Source organism: Octopus bimaculoides, chromosome 28 (genome assembly GCF_001194135.2).
Source record: "Octopus bimaculoides isolate UCB-OBI-ISO-001 chromosome 28, ASM119413v2, whole genome shotgun sequence".
Taxonomy (NCBI): Eukaryota; Metazoa; Mollusca; class Cephalopoda; order Octopoda; family Octopodidae; genus Octopus; species Octopus bimaculoides.
Genome location: NC_069008.1, coordinates 3093226 through 3094761, shown reverse-complemented (window position 1 = coordinate 3094761; position 1536 = coordinate 3093226). Strand labels below are relative to the sequence as shown.

Sequence of the window (1536 nt, the reverse complement as noted above, 5' to 3'; positions counted from 1 at the left end):
TCAGTCGATTATATCGACTCCAGTGCATAACTGGTACTTATTTAATCGACCCCGAAAGGATGAAAGGCAAAGTCGACCTCGGCGGAATTTGAACTCAGAATGTAGTGGCAGACGAAATACCGCTAAGCATTTCACCCGGCACGCTAACCACTCTGCCAGCGCACCGCCTTTAACTGTTGCAATATAGAAACATTTCTCATGGCCCCAGCGCACAATTTACAGATGCTTCCATTTTTTATGTTTTCCGTGAATTTTTCACGGGTCCAGCTAGTTATTATTATTATTATTATGATGATGATGATGATTATTATTATTGTCTATTTCCAGGCCAACACATTGTTGCCCCATGAATGCACAACACATAGCCATTGTTTACCCAACCTTATGGCTGTTGCCTCATCCTTCGATATCCCGGGTCAACACAGACAGTTAAGTATATCATTTGTATTTCTGTGTATGCATCCATGTATGCGTTTTCTATATGTTTATATATGTTTGTACATGCATATGAATTGACACGTGTGTGTGTGTGTGTGTGTAATTAATGAGAGAGATGGAAGATTCGAGAATCTTTATTGATCACTACAGTTGTTTCGACCCATCTCACATCAATCCCTTGCAGATGGCATACTGCATTACTGGTTTAGGTGTATCCCTTGGTGTAGATGTGTTTCCTCAGGTGATTTCAAGTGATATCTTGTTATAATAAACTCTTTATTGCCTGTTTTATTGGTCTTCATTAGATAGAAATGGCAAATTAATGGATACTGGCTGAGTTCCTTTCAAGCGTTGGGCCTCATGGAGGCATATTAACTGAGTTCTTTTTAAGCGTTGGGCCTGATGGAGACAAAGTGGCTGAGTTCCTTTTGAGTGTTGGGCCTCACAAAGGCAATGGCCAAGACCTTTGGTGTTATGTTGTGCTTGAGAAGAAGACTCATCAAGCCGAGCAAAATCGCAGTCATGGCACACAAATGGCACCTGTGCTGGTGGCACGTTAATGCACCCACTACACTCTCAGAGTGGTTGGTGTTAGGGAGGGCATCCAGTCGTAGAAAACCATACCAAATCAGACTGGAGCCTGGTGCAGCCTTCCAGTGTCCCATCCCAGTCAAGCCGTCCAATCCATGCCAGCATGGACAACGGATGTTAAATGACGATGATAATGATGGTTCATTCTTATAGAAGATCAATGGCAAAGGTCAGATCTAAAAAGAAACAAATACACAATAAAACGGAAAAAATTATTACATAGACACAGGAGTGGCTGCATGGTAAGTAGCCTGCTTACCAACCACATGGTTCTGGGTTCAGTCCCACTGCGTAGCACCTTGGGCAAGTGTCTTCTTCTAAAGCCTCGGGCCAACCAAAGCCTTGTGAGTGGATTTGGTAGGCGGAAACTGAAAGAAGCCCGTCATATATATATATGTGTGTGTGTGTGTGTGTGTGTGTGTGTGTGTCTGTGTATGTGTGTGTATATATTTGTGTCTGTGTTTGTCCACCCAACATCACTTGACAACCGATTCTGGTGTGTTTACG

At 42.8% G+C, this 1536-nt stretch overlaps 1 protein-coding gene across 1 annotated transcript in view; it reads left to right on the top strand.

The window, feature by feature from the left end:
• The window catches only part of LOC106881749 (rapamycin-insensitive companion of mTOR), a 67533-nt gene that overhangs the window by 26148 nt on the left and 39849 nt on the right, over positions 1-1536 (top strand). Inside the window, exon 12 of the mRNA XM_052977736.1 lies at positions 328-428. Within this exon, the coding sequence (XP_052833696.1) occupies positions 328-428 (101 nt within the window). The remainder of the gene's footprint in view (positions 1-327; positions 429-1536) is intronic.